This window comes from Trichechus manatus, unplaced genomic scaffold (assembly GCF_000243295.1).
Source record: "Trichechus manatus latirostris isolate Lorelei unplaced genomic scaffold, TriManLat1.0 scaffold00070, whole genome shotgun sequence".
Lineage (NCBI taxonomy): Eukaryota > Metazoa > Chordata > Mammalia > Sirenia > Trichechidae > Trichechus > Trichechus manatus.
Window position 1 is genome coordinate 10,539,684 of NW_004444006.1, and position 15,328 is coordinate 10,555,011.

Here is a 15,328-nt window from a genome sequence, read left to right on the forward strand (position 1 = left end):
GTGCCTCAGAGGGTGCAAGGGGAATGTGTCTAGATTCAGCCCATCTCTGCATTGCTGCAGTACCCCCATGTCCGCTCATTTCTTGGACCCAGTTGGCCACCTCAAGTGAGCATACCAACAGGTCCGCTTGCTGATTCCAATTGCCTTCCGATCCAGGAAGGGTTTTTTTTTTTTTTTTTTTTCTGATTGGCATCAACATGTCCTACTTTGATGTGCCCTCTAAGTTCTCAGAGTACTTTCCATAGGTTCATGCCCCACACAGGTGTTCCCTTAATAGTCCAATTTTCCATTGCCCATTTTCCAGGCCATTGGCCACTGCCCAAGAATCGGTTAAAATCCAAACATATGGGATCTTACCATTATACAATTCTTCCATCATGGCTAGGAAGACAGCATGCAGTTCAGCCCATTGAGCTGACCTGTTCTTACCTTCTTCAATCAGAGTCTTTCCATCTGCTGGTCTTAATGCAGCAGCTTTCCACATCACATGTTGTCCATGTACCCTGGAACTGCCATCCGTGAACCAAGCAGCCTTCTACTGGTCAGCAGAAAGTTGTCCATAGGGCACTGTCCATGTAGCAGTGGGCTCTGGCAGCTTCTCAGGTGGTTCCAGGGTAGGAACTATGGGAAAAAAGGCTACCTGTTCGTGGATAAGGTGGGTGCCTACCTGCATTCCTCCAACAGCTTGTTCTTGTAAGAACCATTTCCATTTTATTATGGAAATATTTTGGACACTGGCTTCCTTATTAGAGTGTTTCTTTGACATCACCCAAGACATTATAGGTATTTCAGGTCTCATGATGATTTTATGTCCTTCTGTCATTGAGGCAGTCTCAATCAATGCCCAATAGCAGGCGAGTAATTTCTTTTCAAATGGTCTGTATCATGCTGCAGCATCTGGAAACTTTCTAGTCCAGAATCCCACCAGTCACTGTATAGCAGCATTCTCAGGTTTTTGCCATAAGCTCCAGTCTGCATAAGCACGTCACCAAAATCATGTCTGAATATAGATCATAAGGGCCTGAAAGCAGGGAAAGTGAAACCACTTTTTTAAATTCAGACATAGCCTGCTGTTGCTCTGGCCCCCATTTAAATGCAGTTTTCTTCTGAGTGGTTTTATGGATGTGGGCCAGCAATATTCCCAGATGTGGAATATGTGTTCTCCAAAATCCAAATAAACTAACCAAGCATTGGGCCTCCTGCTTAGTCTTGGGGGTAGGTAGCGACAACAACTTATTCTTAGTTGCCTGCAGAATGTCACAGGTGGCAACTGCCCAAGTTATTCCCAAGAATTTCACCATTTGGGCAGGGCCTGGATTTTTGCTGGATTTATTAACCAGCCTCTGTTGGTCATGTGGGCCACTACTGTATTCAAATCTGCCCCAGCCTGTTCCTCCATGTTTGTTGTTAACATAATATCCTCAACGTAAGGTATCATTACACTTGAGATCTGCACCAAGTCCAAGTCTCTTCTAAACAAACTATGACAGTAAGCTGGTGAATTCAAGTAACCCTGTGGTAATGTAGTGACAGTAAGTCGAGATCCTTCCCATGTGAAAGCAAATGCAGCTGGCTCTTTTCTGAGATTGGCATGGAGAAAAATGCATTTGCAAGATCAGTCACTGAGTACTAGTCTCCATTAGCCTGCTGTATTTCCCACACCGTGGATACCATGTCTGGAACAGCTGAAGCCACAGGTGGCACTACTTTATTTAGACCTCAATAGTCTACTGTCAGCCTCCATGAGCCATCTGCCTTTTTCATGGGCCATACAGGGCTGTTATACAGAGAATTTGTTAGCACCAATACTCCAGCCTTTAGCATGTCTTTAATCAAGGCAGTAATCTCTTTTTGTCCACCAGGTATCCTACACTGTTTCAGATTAACAACCTGAGTGGTTTCGGACAATTCTAATGGTTCCCATTTAGTGTGTCCAATCAGTACTGGCCTAATAGCAGACTTATACACCTTCAGTTTTACAATATCAGGTAGAGGGAGTGTTCCCCAATTAGACATAATATCCATACCAATAATGCATTCAGGTAAGGGAGATGCAACTACTTCATACAAGTTCTGTTTAAATCTTCCAATTCTCATCCAAACTTTCATCCTAGTCCCATCAACAGTTGCATCCCCATATCCTCCCAGTTTAACCTTAGGCCCCTTCAAGATTTTATTGACAGGTTTTAGGATTACAGTACATTGAGCTCCTGTGTCTCAGAGACCCAAAAAATCTTTTCCCCACCTGTGGGCCATTTCACCCACACGTGTGCATATGGCCTTGGGTCTCCTCTTGGAGGCCGGACCAGAAGACCCTGGCCCCCTCGTCAATCCTTATCTTGATCAACTAGCTGAGACTTTGCTTCAAATGGTCCCAGGTGGGAATTCCCATCATTAAATATCTCCCAGCTAGGGTGAATAGGACAGTCTTATTTAGGCCTCTTCATCACTGGGGGACCAGCAGGAATTTCCACTGGTCCACACAATCTCCTGTAGTTCTGTCTTGGAACCTTTATCTCAACTCAATCAATGTCCACTATATTCATCCCATTTCTTAGTAACCATCTAAAAATCTCTGTCCTGCTGGGGTAAGTTCTTTCCCCATTGCCTCTTCCCATTCTCCTATGAATCACCCTTACGTTTTTTGCATCTGTAAGACCTATGTGGGGAAGCTGTGCCAACAGATCTGACAAAACTTCTCGGATTGCTGCTTTGTTTTGCAGTGGCAAGGTTACATGGGGTGCTCATGTAGAAAGGGCTCCCTTAATTACTGTATCTACCATGACCTGTGTAAGGGACATACTCATTAGATGAGTGTCATGATCAACATAAAGCCATTTCAGCATGGCTTGCATAAGCAGCACATCAGCTGTTTCCTCTGTAGTGTTCCATTGGGTATTTAGAAGGTGAAAGGGGCAGTTTCCCTTCTCAGGGTAAACAAATCTCACTGCAGATTTTATCCAGTCCACCAGATTGGCTGTCCCCTGTGGGTTAACCTGCTGTATAAATGGATCTTGTATCATCATTTGTGACTGTTCCATAGTGAGCTGTGGGTCTTGCATCAACCCAAACATACTCCTCCATTCTGTAGCATTCAAAACTAAAGACACTGCCCGTAATTAGTCACTTTCACTACCCATTTTAGTAATGGTTCCTAAGGAAGCTTATGATACTGATCTACAAATTGAAGCAACTCCTTTACACTATACACCCTGTTTTCTATAGTTTCTTGGTTTTGCCCATTTCCCTCCCAGACTACCTTCTTGGTTGCCAGTGGTTGTGGAGGAACTGCCTATTGTTGCAACCTGATTTTTCCTTTCCAGGTCAGCCCTGAGACTAGCCGTCGTACCTCTGACTAGACCGGATCTGGGCTTGGTTCAGTACTAAAATTAGCCCCTACATTCTTTTGGATAACAGAAACCAAGGAATTTTATGTCTGGCCCTTTCTTTATCACTCTGTATTTCCATATGCATCCAATTAGCCAATTCCTCAGGAGTTAGAGCCACTCTTCCTAAATCCCATGAATAGCTTTTGCCTTGGAAAATTGATTGCACCATAACAGATGCTTCAATCCACAGGTGTTTTTTTAATCCTATCCAGAAGCCAAAGTTTTCTCATTCTTCCACTTATCCCCTTTTTTCCAAAGCCACATATTCCAGTGAGTCTGGGCTGTTTCAGTGAACCCACCATTCTGACACCAACTAAATGAATAATTTCTTTTATAAAGATCAGCACAAAGCTGGTTGCTATGAGGCGGAGGTCAAAGATTTCCCAAATGTACAACTTTTCCAAGCTGTTGTAGCACTCCATCATCTCTAACATCAACTACTCCCTCTCCCCTCAGTACTCTCCTTCCCATCTTTGGGTTCCCTAATTCACTGCAATGTCTCACAGACCTCATGAACCATATAAATGAAATGGCTCAGGTGGTTGTGGAGGCTGGCAAGTCCCAGATTTGTGGGTCAGGTGTAGGCTTCTCCCTGGCCCTCAGTCTGACCAAAGGCACTCAGCTTTCTTGCTCTGTGGGCCAGGAGGCCCACTGCACCATCTCCTGTGGGTCTCTCCTGAGGGTATCTGCTGTGAGTCTCTCCTGTGGGTCTCAGCTGCCAGTCTCTGCTGCCTTTCTCTGCTAGTGGCCAGTCTCTGCTGCTGGTCTGTCTTTCCTTGGTGGTGGTAGGCTCTTCTTTCTGCTCTGGAATTGGCTCTTTTTTTTTTCTTGGCAATAATCTCTTATATATATATATATATATATTATTGTACTTCAGGTGAAGGCTTACAGAACAAATAGTTTCTCATGAAACAGTAATACACATGTTGTTTTATGACATTGGTTAACAACCCCACAACATATTAACTTTCTAACTTCTCAACCTTTTTTTTTTTTTTTTTGGTGAAAATACACATAACCAAAGATACACCGTTTCAAAAATTTCTACATACACAGTTCAGTGACATTGACTACGCTCTTCCAATTGTGCTGTTATGGAATTGGCTCTTTTTTAAGGCAAAACTGACCAATCCCCTTGGTAGGTCACAATTATCTTATTTGTACAGCCCCACCCAATCACCTGGGTGGGAGTTACAAAACCATGGTGAGAAAGGCCATACTAACTAATTCATCATACCGCAGTCACTATGAGTTGGAATCAACTAGATGGCAATGGGTTTGGTTTTTGATTTTATACTAAACCACAGGTCAACATTATTCTCAATGGAGAAAGACTGAGAATCTTCCCCTTGAGAATGGGAATGAGACAAAAATGCACACTGTCACCACTCTTATTCAATATTGTACTGAAAGTACTAGCCAGAGCAATAAAGCAAGAAAAGGAAATAAATGGTATCCAAATTGTAAAGGAAGAGGTAAAACTGTCTCTACTCTCAGAAGACATGACTCTATACATAGGAAATCTCAGAGATTCCACAAAATAAGTTACTAGATCTAATAGAAAGAGTCATCAAAGTGGCAAGACACAAGATCAATGCACAAAAATCAGTTGGGTTCCTTTACACTAACAAGGAGAACTCAGAAAAGGAAATCAAGAAAACAATGGCCCCCAAATGATAAATTACCTAGGAATAAATGTAACCAGAGATGTAGAAGACTCATACAAAGAAAACTATAAAATCCTACAGCAAGAAACTAAAAGAGACCTAAATAAATGGAATAACTTTCCATGCACACGGTCTGGAAGACTTAAAACTGTGAAAATGTCAATACTACACAAAGCAGTCTAGAGATACAATGCAATCCCAATCTAAATTCCAACATCTTCTTTACTGAAATGGAAAAACTAATCACCAACTTTATATGGGAAGTAAAGAGGCCCCAAATAACCAAAGCAATAGTGAAGAAGAACAAAGTAGGATGCCTCACCCTTCCTGATCTCAAAATATCCTATACAGCCACGGTAATTAAAACAGCCTTGTACTGGTTCAAAGACAGACACATAGACCGATAGAATAGAATTGAGAACCCAGAAGTAAATCAGTCCATCTAGGGGCAGCTAATTTTTGACAAGAGGTCAAAATCCATTCAACGGGGAATAAACAGTCTCTTTAACAAATGGTGCTGGCAAAACTGGATATCCATTTGCAAAAAAATGAAACAGGATCCATACCTCACACTATACACAAAAACTACTCAAAATGGATCAAGCCCTAAATGTTAAAGCTAAAACTATAAAGTTCCTGAGGATAACGTAAGGACAAAACTATGGGACCTAATTTTCTTTAGAAGTTGATTATCAAATACAGTTACTAATGCAAAAATAACAGAAGACAAATTAGATAATTGGGACCTCCTAAAAATTAAATACTTATGCTCATCAAAAGACTTTATCAAAAGAGTAAAAACAGACCCTACAGACAGGGAAGAAATCTTTGGAAACAACATATCTTATAGGGGCCGAATCTCTAAAATATACAGAAAACATCAACAATTCCACAACAAAAAGACAAGCAATCCAATTAAAAAATGGTCAAAGGACATGAGCAGACACTTCACCAAAGAGGACATTCAAGCAACCAAAAAAAAATATGAAAAGATGCTTGCAATCATTAGCCATTACAGGATGCAAATCAAAACTACAATGAGATACCATTTCACCCCTGCAAAAATGACACCGATCCAAAAAAAAAGAAAAGAACAAATGCTGGTGACATTGTGGGGAGACTGGAACCCTTAACCACTGCTAGTGGGATTGTAAAATGATGCAACCACAATGGAAAACAGTATGGCACCTCCTCAAAAAGCTAGAAATAGAGATACATTATGATCCAGCTATCCCACTCCTAGGTATATACCCTAAAGAACTAATAGCAGTGAACTGAATAGACATATGCACACCTATGTTCATTGCAGCATTATTCACAATAGCAAAAAGATGGAAACAAACTAAGTGCCCATCAACAGATAAATGGATAAACAAATTGTGGTACATACATAAAATGGAATACTATGCAGCTATAAAGAATAATGATGAGTTCGCGAAACATAACAAAGATGGATATGGAGGACATTAAGCTTAGTGAAATAAATCAATCGCAAAAGGACAAATATTGTATGATGTCACTTTTATAAAAAGATGAGACTAGGTATACATACAGAAAGCAACATTCTTTGGTGGTTACGAGGGATGGGAGGGGAAAGGAGGGGAAATCACTTTCTAGGTAGTAGGCATTTGTTATTTTTGGTAATCGGAAAGTCAGTACTGAAGGCTGGTGAAGTCTGCACAACTTGACCGAGTAAATGATGACACTAAGAAATGCACAAGAATAAGGGACATTTTTAGTAAATGCTGTAACATATACAATTTTGCAACAACAGCAATAGTAACCAAAAAAATGTATGTGGTTACATAGATCGATATGCATGCATATATGTGTATAGGAAGGCAGATGTGAGTATATGCACGTGTATGTATAGGTGTATCTGTAGGCATATGTATATATGTTTCTGTGGGCTGCATATGTATTCATATATGTAATAAAGCACATAGAAGGCACAGTTATGGAGACATCCTAGACATAACCACATACCTCATGGGATTAGTTTACTGGGTTTGAAGGCTCAGCACCATAGTCTCGTGGGACAACTTGGTCAATTGTCACAACGCAATTGATGAAGTTTATGTTCTACGTCGTAGTTTGGTGAGTAGCATCTGGGATCTTAAAAGCTTGCAAGCAGCCTTCTAAGATATAACTATTGGTCTCTACTTGTCTGGAGCAAAAGAGAAAGAAGGAAACCAAAGACTTAAAGAAGAACCTACTCTACAGGTCTAATAGCCCACACTAACCACATCCTCATCTATCTTGAGACCAGAATAACCAGATGGTTTCTGGCTACCACTGCCAACCATTCTGACCAGGGACACAGTAGATGGTCCTAGATAGAATGGGAGAAAAACATAGAACGAAACTCAAATTCTTAAAAAAAGCCAGACTGACTGGATTAATAGAGACGAGAGGAATCCCTGAGACTGTTGCCCTGAGATATCCTTTAAACTTGGAACTGAAACCACTTCCTGAGGTCACCTTTTAGCTAAATAACAGATTGGATCATAAACAATATTAGTAGTGAGTACTGAGCTCTTTTATTAAAAAATACAATAACCTATATGAGACCAAACAGTCAACATTTACCCTAAAGCAAAGATGAGAACACAAGGGGCGGGGGCGGGGGGAGGGGGGAGAGGAAAGCTAGATTAATGGAAATGGAACAACCAGAAAGGAAATAAAAAGAATGTTGACACATTGTGAAAAACGTAACAAATGTCACTGAAAAATGTGTACAGAAATTGTTAAATGTGAACTTAATTTGCTGTGTAAATTTTCACCAAAACACAATAAAATATTATGAAAAAATTATTAAATGATTAACAGTAGAACATTTGCTTACTCCATAAAGTAAATTAGAATCCAATAACCAAGATTAAAATAATAGTTAAATCATTAGAATACCACATGCATTAGAATACTACATGATCATTAACAATTATGTTTTTAAAATTTATTAATACAGAATAACAATAATACTCTAATGGTAAGTTTTGTTTTTTTTTAAGAAGCAGGATGCAAAATTGTATGCTTGCTTGCAGTTAAAGTGGGGATTGGGAGGGAGAGTATTAGCTGGTAACATAACTAATTCTGCCCTGCCCATCCTCCCCTCCCGCATTTATTACTTTTATAAAAAGAAGAAAATTTTTCTGTTATAAACCATGTATTACAGAACTTAATATTTGTAAAGTGATTAGAAGAGAGTCTGGCACATAGAAAGAGTGCAATACAATGTGGTTGTTGAATAAAAGAATGATGAATTAACTTATGAATATATGTATTTTGGCAAAGAAACAATATGAAGACAGCTTACTTACAATAGGCCAATCTTCCTCTAGTCTTTCTTCTGGTTCCTCCTCCTAGACAACAGAAACCTGATGTTTTGGTAAATATATTAAAACCTAAAACCTAAACTTCCACAACCTCTAATCAAGGAATGCTCTTCCATTTCTAATAAGGCTCACCTTATCACCCCCTGCTTCTCTGCCCTCCAGACCTCTCACCAACCTCCTCACCCTCTCTTCTCCTTCCCCTGGCCTTTCTCCTTCTCCCTCACTAAGCCCACCCAATTTCACCCTGGCCAGGTCCTAACCCCTCCCTCTCATGCTTTCTTAATAACCTTATCCCCTCTAGCCAGTCAGACTATTTCCTCTCCCCTCTAGGACTGTAATTCCCTTCTCCTCTCATGACTTCACTTCTGTTTGCTCCCTTTTCCCATATTCACTCCATCTGTCACATCCCCATTCCTATCCACAACTCCCAGTCCACTTTCCTTAACCTCTTTCTAATGCTGAGACCCTGGACCTCATTAAGATTATCATGGACCCTAGGCAGCTTTGCCTTACTAGACTCCTTCTTCAACAACATACATACACACACACACATACATGCATTCATACATACTATTTTATACCATATTATAAACATCATTAAAACTTTCAATTACCTAACTGTTATTCAATTATATAACAAATATCATCAAGGTTGGAGTTATTACAATGTATTTGTTATTATTATATTCAGTTTTTGAGATTAAAAATATTAAAACAGTTGTGGAATAAAAAATGTATCATGAGACCTAGGCACAGTAGATACTATGCTCAATGGATACTTTGCCCTACAGACACCCACCAAAAAAATCTTTCACCTGACAATTGAAGGGTCAAGGCAATACTATTCTTTCCCATACGTTCAAAAGGAACACAGTATTTAAGAGTTGTATCAATGTTATTTTGCAATGAAGAAATACGGAAAAAAAGTTTCACTAAGGATGGAAGGTAATCAGTTTCCATGAAACATGGGAACATTCCAGAAAAGAAAATGCACATTTTAACCCCAGTTTGCAGAAGTAATGGTACAATTTATGACAAGCGTTAGGAAAGATGGTTTTAACCACACCTCACTGGTAAGCAATAATGCATCTAGGTTTCTGGATAGATCACTGTATCACATAAAATACAGGAACCTATAAACAAGCTAACAGTTACTAACATTGAATGTGGCTTTGCTGCAAAGGTCTATTCTTACGCTTAGCAGTTTCTCAAATTATAAGCCAAGTGTCTTTTATTTAGTATAACTTGCTGCATTTCTATAACAAAGAGAAGAAGGCACAGCTGGTGCAAGCAGAACAAAGACCATTGAGGGAGAGGGCTGGCTGAGGGGGACAATTCACTTTTTTTTTCCCCGAAAGGTGGGAAAAAAATCCCCAAACAAATATGTCTGTTTCCAGTTCTGGTAATTTTCCATAGCTGGAGACTAATAGCAACCTGACAAAAGCCATGGATTCACAATAGCAAGGCATTCACATGCTTAGAGAATTCACTGCCCTCTACATTTCTTGAAAAAGTTTACACCACTGGAGTGCTAGGTGAAATGAATTGTTACTTATATTTGAGCATCGTTTTATAGTGAGATGACTAGGAGGAGACGCACATTTTGAGACCGTAAGTAACTTATGGTTAAGTTTTGGTTGTTGTAAATGCAGGTTGTTAACCTGGGGGCCCCCACACACCAACCAGCCTGCTTCAGCGATCAATGTCTTCTGCCTGGCAGTCGGGGTCTTGGCCTTTAGCACCCTCAACTGCAGCCACCCAGTTCTCATGAGTGATTCTGTCATAAACCGGGTTATTACATTCCCTGATCATCCCCTCTTGCTCCGCCACAAGTGCTTCTCCTGTGAAGTATAACACTGCTCTTGGGATAACAAAGGTGCGCAAAGTGTGAGCGATGAAGACGTCTTCCTCATCCTCATTGGCATCCAGGCCCCACTGCAGAGCACTGAAGAAGTTGAAGAAGGACTCTCGGGGAAATTCCTGAGTTACAGTGCGCATCAGTCCCCAAAACCTGTGCCTCTGCTTCTTCAGGACTGTCTGCATAGTGACGTTCTTTCCCTCGTTCCAGTCTATCTTGCAGCCGATGCAATGCTCCACCGCAGATCCCCTAAAGGGGTGGGGGTCATAGTAATCAAGCTTAGACTTGAGCTTGTATGTTTTGGTCAACACCTCATTTGTGAAGTAGTCATTGGGTTCGAAGTGAAATTCCAGCGTGAAGGTGAGTGGCTCATCAGGTTTTGAGAACTTGACCTTCACGTCTCGCAGGAGCTTCAGAATGGGCTCGTCATATTTCTTAATCAGCGGAGTGACCTCCTCGACGTTCTTTAAAACCGTGAGCCAGAAATCGGGAATACCTGCAGGGTCCTCTTTCTCCCCGTCCACATTATGCTCCTCGATTCCTCCATACTCCCCAAACACCTCCTTGAAATCCGCAAAATCCTCCTTGAAATAGTCTTCCAAGTCCTCATACTCCGGATTTTCCTCCAGACAGTACATCTGAGCATCAGAGTCATCTGCCACCTCATTATAGCCATAGTCTGCGGCCTCGGACCTCACCTCGCACTCCTCTTTCGTGGGTTCGTACAGCGCATTGATGATCTGGCGTCTCTTTTCTAGTAAGGGCCCATAGATACCGGCAAATTTCCTCTCGATGGAATGAAATTCCCTCAGGTACTTGGCCTCTAGGCCGGCCGATTTGGCCTGAAGCTTTTTGAGAGCGTACACTCGGTATTTAACTGCCAGAGGCAGGCTCTCAATAAAGTCCGCGTCTAAGGAATACCCCATCAAAGCCTGCGGAGAGGCTGCGGTTGTCAGGGCGCCAAGTAATGGACCCAATTCACTGGCTGCGCTGTGTTCCCCCGGCTCATCCATCATTAGCTTTTCGGCAGGAAAAGACTCACCGAGGTGGAGGAGACGGCTGTGGTCTGGGCTGCAGAAACTGGCGGGGTCTAATGTGGAGGCGGTCGCGGCTGCAGATGCCGTGGGAGCTGGGCCGAGGTTGGGGAAGCAGCGGAGGGGCAGGCGGACGTAATATTGGAGCAGGCCTAAGGCTGCCGCAGGAGCAGCGGACTGAAGGACTTTCCCAATAGCTGCCGTGGCAAAACGAGGAGGTGCCGCAAGCAGATTGAGCGAATGACCCTCTAAACTCTTTTTTTTTTTTTTTTGCTTCAGAGCTCAACTTATTTGCTGAGTGGCTGTGATTGACAAACCCTCGTCCAATGAATGATTAGATCCATCACATTTCCAGCGCCACCCACCTTCCGGGCAGAAGCAGCTCCAAAATTTCTAGACAGGAGGGGTTTACCGAGGACCGTCTGATGGGGGAGGAGCAGATTGAAACTACTTTAAGGCAGGTCTTTAAGTAAGCCTGAAAAACTTACTTTGATGGAAAAGAGCAGAGAATTGAGGTGAAGCGAGTTTTTAGAGGTCAGGAACATGACTTCCTATACGATTAACATATCTAGTAAGGTTGACCACCAGTGGAGTGTTGTTCAAGAATCTTTTTGATTACATTTGGTAACAGTTGTGCTTTATTTTTATCCATGTTTAAAAAATATTGCAGTTTAAAAATTCCAAAAGAGCTTAAATTTCCGTCTATGACGTCAGCTGTAATTTCAGAAAACGCAAAAGGATTGAATTGTGTCCCCTAAAAAGACATGTTGAAGTCCTAACCCCCAGTACCTGTCAGTTTGGAAATAGGGTCTTTGAAGACGATATCAATTAACATGAGGTCATGCTTGGCATAGGGTGGATCCTAATCCAATCTGAGTGATGTCCTTACAACAGAGGAGAAGAGACACAGAGAGAAAGAAGAATAATAGTCATGTGAAGATACATCTACAAGCCAAGGGGGACCTAGGGGGCTACCAGAAGAAGCTGGGAAAGACAAGAAAGGATATTTCCCTAGAGACATTGGAGGGAGCATGGCCTGGCCCACAAATTGATTTGGACTTCTATCCTCCGTAATTATGAGACAATAAATTTCTGTTCTCATAAGTCACCTAGTTTGTGGTATTTTGTTATAGCAACCCTAGGAAACTATTACAGAGGGGAAGGGGAAAAGGAATTAGTCTTCTCATTGGACTAAATGCCCGTGTTAGGGAGTCATGTAAATTGGAAGGTCTCCAAGCTGCGTTGTATTGAGGATGGAGCAAGGAGCATGTAAGTGGAATATAAAGAAAATATGTTGTTTCCCTCAGTAAATGTAATATCTAATATTTAACCACTGCCCATGGTGTGTGTGTGTTTGAGCAAAACACATTTCATTTAAAATAGACAGGCGGCAGAAGGCTCAAATAGTATGTGAAATTTCAGTCAAGTTTCCAGTTAATGTGTCAGTCCCATAGTTTTATTTATAGTTATGACTTATACATTGCTTGTTTTCTTTTGTTTATTTTAGTCTATAATTAGAAAATTCCCTGTTGTTTTATGATAATAAATAGATTATATGCTCAATTTAGAAAATTCTAGAAAACAAGACACTTGTAGAGGATAAGAGAAACCAGTAGCAACCTCTTCACTTTGAGAACATTAATGCCATTTTCTGTGCACGAATGACAGATAGAAATTTTTAAAAACTGACATTATATTGCACTGACCCTTTCACAGCCATCTTTTTTCCCCCTCTTAGGATTCTATAAAGAGCAACTCCCCATTTCATTAAATGGTCTTCAAAATTACGATTTAAAATATCATTTATTGCTATTTAAGAGATTTAAATAATTTAATGAATACAAATAGTTTCAATCTGCTCCTCCCCCATCAGACGGTCCTCGGTAAACCCCTCCTGTCTAGAAATTTTGGAGCTGCTTCTGCCCGGAAGGTGGGTGGCGCTGGAAATGTGATGGATCTAATCATTCATTGGACGAGGGTTTGTCAATCACAGCCACTCAGCAAATAAGTTGAGCTCTGAAGCAAAAAAAAAAAAAAAAGAGTTTAGAGGGTCATTCGCTCAATCTGCTTGCGGCACCTCCTCGTTTTGCCACGGCAGCTATTGGGAAAGTCCTTCAGTCCGCTGCTCCTGCGGCAGCCTTAGGCCTGCTCCAATATTACGTCCGCCTGCCCCTCCGCTGCTTCCCCAACCTCGGCCCAGCTCCCACGGCATCTGCAGCCGCGACCGCCTCCACATTAGACCCCGCCAGTTTCTGCAGCCCAGACCACAGCCGTCTCCTCCACCTCGGTGAGTCTTTTCCTGCCGAAAAGCTAATGATGGATGAGCCGGGGGAACACAGCGCAGCCAGTGAATTGGGTCCATTACTTGGCGCCCTGACAACCGCAGCCTCTCCGCAGGCTTTGATGGGGTATTCCTTAGACGCGGACTTTATTGAGAGCCTGCCTCTGGCAGTTAAATACCGAGTGTACGCTCTCAAAAAGCTTCAGGCCAAATCGGCCGGCCTAGAGGCCAAGTACCTGAGGGAATTTCATTCCATCGAGAGGAAATTTGCCGGTATCTATGGGCCCTTACTAGAAAAGAGACGCCAGATCATCAATGCGCTGTACGAACCCACGAAAGAGGAGTGCGAGGTGAGGTCCGAGGCCGCAGACTATGGCTATAATGAGGTGGCAGATGACTCTGATGCTCAGATGTACTGTCTGGAGGAAAATCCGGAGTATGAGGACTTGGAAGACTATTTCAAGGAGGATTTTGCGGATTTCAAGGAGGTGTTTGGGGAGTATGGAGGAATCGAGGAGCATAATGTGGACGGGGAGAAAGAGGACCCTGCAGGTATTCCCGATTTCTGGCTCACGGTTTTAAAGAACGTCGAGGAGGTCACTCCGCTGATTAAGAAATATGACGAGCCCATTCTGAAGCTCCTGCGAGACGTGAAGGTCAAGTTCTCAAAACCTGATGAGCCACTCACCTTCACGCTGGAATTTCACTTCGAACCCAATGACTACTTCACAAATGAGGTGTTGACCAAAACATACAAGCTCAAGTCTAAGCTTGATTACTATGACCCCCACCCCTTTAGGGGATCTGCGGTGGAGCATTGCATCGGCTGCAAGATAGACTGGAACGAGGGAAAGAACGTCACTATGCAGACAGTCCTGAAGAAGCAGAGGCACAGGTTTTGGGGACTGATGCGCACTGTAACTCAGGAATTTCCCCGAGAGTCCTTCTTCAACTTCTTCAGTGCTCTGCAGTGGGGCCTGGATGCCAATGAGGATGAGGAAGACGTCTTCATCGCTCACACTTTGCGCACCTTTGTTATCCCAAGAGCAGTGTTATACTTCACAGGAGAAGCACTTGTGGCGGAGCAAGAGGGGATGATCAGGGAATGTAATAACCCGGTTTATGACAGAATCACTCATGAGAACTGGGTGGCTGCAGTTGAGGGTGCTAAAGGCCAAGACCCCGACTGCCAGGCAGAAGACATTGATCGCTGAAGCAGGCTGGTTGGTGTGTGGGGGCCCCCAGGTTAACAACCTGCATTTACAACAACCAAAACTTAACCATAAGTTACTTACGGTCTCAAAATGTGCGTCTCCTCCTAGTCATCTCACTATAAAACGATGCTCAAATATAAGTAACAATTCATTTCACCTAGCACTCCAGTGGTGTAAACTTTTTCAAGAAATGTAGAGGGCAGTGAATTCTCTAAGCATGTGAATGCCTTGCTATTGTGAATCCATGGCTTTTGTCAGGTTGCTATTAGTCTCCAGCTATGGAAAATTACCAGAACTGGAAACAGACATATTTGTTTGGGGATTTTTTTCCCACCTTTCGGGGAAAAAAAAAGTGAATTGTCCCCCTCAGCCAGCCCTCTCCCTCAATGGTCTTTGTTCTGCTTGCACCAGCTGTGCCTTCTTCTCTTTGTTATAGAAATGCAGCAAGTTATACTAAATAAAAGACACTTGGCTTATAATTTGAGAAACTGCTAAGCGTAAGAATAGACCTTTGCAGCAAAGCCACATTCAATGTTAGTAACTGTTAGCT

The 15,328-nt window shown here is 42.1% G+C and overlaps 2 protein-coding genes across 2 annotated transcripts; one reads left to right on the forward strand and one right to left on the reverse strand.

Annotated features, from left to right (window-relative positions):
* Nucleotides 1–10,083: 10,083 nt before the first annotated feature.
* Nucleotides 10,084–13,519, reverse strand: LOC101355363 (nucleosome assembly protein 1-like 2). Its single transcript, XM_004380179.2, has 2 exons — nucleotides 13,444–13,519; nucleotides 10,084–11,480 (listed from the first exon to the last, which is right to left on the reverse strand). The coding sequence occupies exons 1-2, from the start codon at nucleotides 13,517–13,519 to the stop codon at nucleotides 10,084–10,086; spliced, it is 1,473 nt and encodes a 490-aa protein (XP_004380236.2).
* A 77-nt stretch (nucleotides 13,520–13,596) lies between these two features.
* LOC101355618 (nucleosome assembly protein 1-like 2) lies at nucleotides 13,597–14,778 on the forward strand. Its single transcript, XM_012556599.2, has one exon. It carries the CDS (start codon nucleotides 13,597–13,599, stop codon nucleotides 14,776–14,778), a length of 1,182 nt encoding a protein of 393 aa, XP_012412053.2.
* The last annotated feature ends 550 nt before the right edge of the window (nucleotides 14,779–15,328 follow it).